This window comes from Penaeus chinensis, chromosome 11, assembly GCF_019202785.1.
Source record: "Penaeus chinensis breed Huanghai No. 1 chromosome 11, ASM1920278v2, whole genome shotgun sequence".
NCBI lineage: Eukaryota > Metazoa > Arthropoda > Malacostraca > Decapoda > Penaeidae > Penaeus > Penaeus chinensis.
In genome coordinates, this window is record NC_061829.1 from 10,337,467 (window position 1) to 10,339,966 (window position 2,500).

Consider the following 2,500-nt stretch of genomic DNA (forward strand, 5'->3'; position numbering starts at 1 on the left):
GAACTCGTTATGTAATGTATATGTTTCTGGAGGTCTGGTAATTATTTGAAACCGTGTATGTAGACATAATATACTTTTTTATTAGTTATAATAAATTAAATTTGTTTATTCAGTAAGGACCCATACAAATATATGTGTGTATGTGTTTATATCATGTATATATAGATAGTAGTCACGACTACGACCGAGAAAAATGAACATTAGAACTGTGAAAAGCGGACTAACTGCACTGCCATTAAAGGCAGGGTTGTTGACCAAACGGAATGTAAACAAAAATGCATTGGAGGAAGCCTGGAAGCCTAAAGTCACCACTACGGTCGTGCTCAAACCATTGTTATAATCAACTATTTTTTTATTAAAATTATATATATATATATAAAAAAAAATATATATATATGAACATACGTGTTTGATATCCGTAGGTTAGCTGCAAGAACTTTGTAGAATGTAATAGATATTTCTCATAAACAAACTCACAGACATATGGTATGCCACATTTATATATAAGTCTGCTGTGTTACACGCTTCTAATAATGGAATTTATAAAACCATTTTTTTTTTGCCACTTAAGAATACATTTAGTAGAAAATGCAAGTCGGCGTGTGAATTGTGCTAACCGTTTTCCCCACAATGACATCGTGGAGTTGTCTCTAGTTATACACCTGACCTTTAGGTGAACGGAATCAATATTATTGGAAGAGAATAGTAGTTTTTAGCAGATATATAAGTAATTAATTTTCAAACAAGGAAAACAAATGTTAGAATTATCAGATGCAGAAGCTGGTATCGGATGTTGTAGTGTAAAGTAACAAATATACAGAGATGTGTCAGTTGTCAGATATTTGTCGGTTGCTTACATTTAACAATCGAAATGTATATCTGGAATGTAGTTCACGTAAGTACTGTGGGACTATTGTTTTGAAGGATGTCGAAATTATTACTGCTTATATGAAAAGATATTAATATACCTGTTATTGAATATTTATCGTTATATATTATGTACAAGGGTACGTAGGGATTAGGCCAGCTGGTTGGAATTGAAGGCAGGGTTGTTGACCAAACGCAATGTAAACAACAAATGCATTGGAAGCCTAGAGTCACCAGCATGGTCGAGGTCAAATGCCATTGCTATAATTAACTTTGTTTTATTAAATTATAATTATAAGACAATTAACGTACGGGTTTAATGTGCGTAGGTTAGCTACAAGAACTTTATATATATTTCTCAGAAACAGACATCCATGCTCACAGACATGTGTATACCATATTTATATGTAAGTCCATTGTGGATTTTTGTCTAGTTATACACCCGACCTTTAAGTGAAGCTAATCAATTTTTTTTAGCAGTTATGGTAGCCTTATCAGATGTAGGGGCTGGTATCGGATGTTGTACTGGAAGTAAACAAATATACAGGAAAATCTGACATGTTTCAGTTGTCGGATATTTGTCGGTTGCTTCCATTTAACAATCAAAATGTATATCTGAAATATAGTTCACATAAGTACTGTGGGACTATTGTTTTAAAGTATGTGGAAATTATTACTGCTTATATGAAAAGATATTAATATACCTGTTATTGACTGTATATAGTTTTTATTATGTACAATAATAGAATTTATAATTCAATTAGTAAGGTTCTGCGTATACAAAATTCTGCATAGTCCAAAAAGAGCCGAAGATATCGAAAGAGGCAGCCGAAGGAGCCATCTACTTTTCCGCCTTCTTGGGCAGGAGCACAGCCTGGATGTTGGGCAGGACGCCGCCCTGGGCAATAGTCACGCCGGACAGCAGCTTGTTGAGCTCTTCGTCGTTACGGACGGCCAGCTGCAGGTGACGGGGCACGATGCGGCTCTTCTTGTTGTCTCGGGCGGCATTTCCTGCCAATTCCAGGATTTCAGCAGCGAGGTATTCCATGACAGCAGCCATGTACACGGGCGCACCAGCGCCCACACGTTCGGAGTAGTTTCCCTTACGCAGAAGGCGGTGAATCCTTCCTACAGGAAACTGAAGGCCGGCCTTGCTGGAGCGGGACTTGGACTTCCCCTTCACCTTGCCGCCCTTTCCACGCCCAGACATGATGCTTTGGTTACAGACGAAGGAAACCTTGGTAGCTTTCAGCCAAGACTGAATGATTCGAAAGCGTTCCAGCGAATTAAGTAGGAAATTCCCGTAATGTCCGACGGAGCTCCTAGGACACGTGGGGAATCGCAGGTCACTTGAGGAAAGGTTAACTGTAGGAACAAGGAGTGGTTGTGAACTCCTGTTGTTTATTTGTATTCAATATATATATCTATATATATATATATATACATACAAAATAAACATACATATATATATATACAAAATAAACATACATATATATATATATATATACAAAATAAACATACATATATATATATATATATACAAAATAAACATACATATATATATACAAAATAAACATACATATATATATATATACAAAATAAACATACATATATATATATACACGCTCATACA

General features: G+C 35.8%; 1 protein-coding gene across 1 annotated transcript; it reads right to left on the reverse strand.

Annotated features, from left to right (window-relative positions):
- Positions 1 to 1,708: 1,708 nt before the first annotated feature.
- On the reverse strand, positions 1,709 to 2,083 carry LOC125030735 (histone H2A-like). The gene has a single exon (XM_047620987.1). The coding sequence runs from the start codon at positions 2,075 to 2,077 to the stop codon at positions 1,709 to 1,711; it is 369 nt and encodes a 122-aa protein (XP_047476943.1). The 5' UTR covers positions 2,078 to 2,083.
- Positions 2,084 to 2,500: the final 417 nt, after the last annotated feature.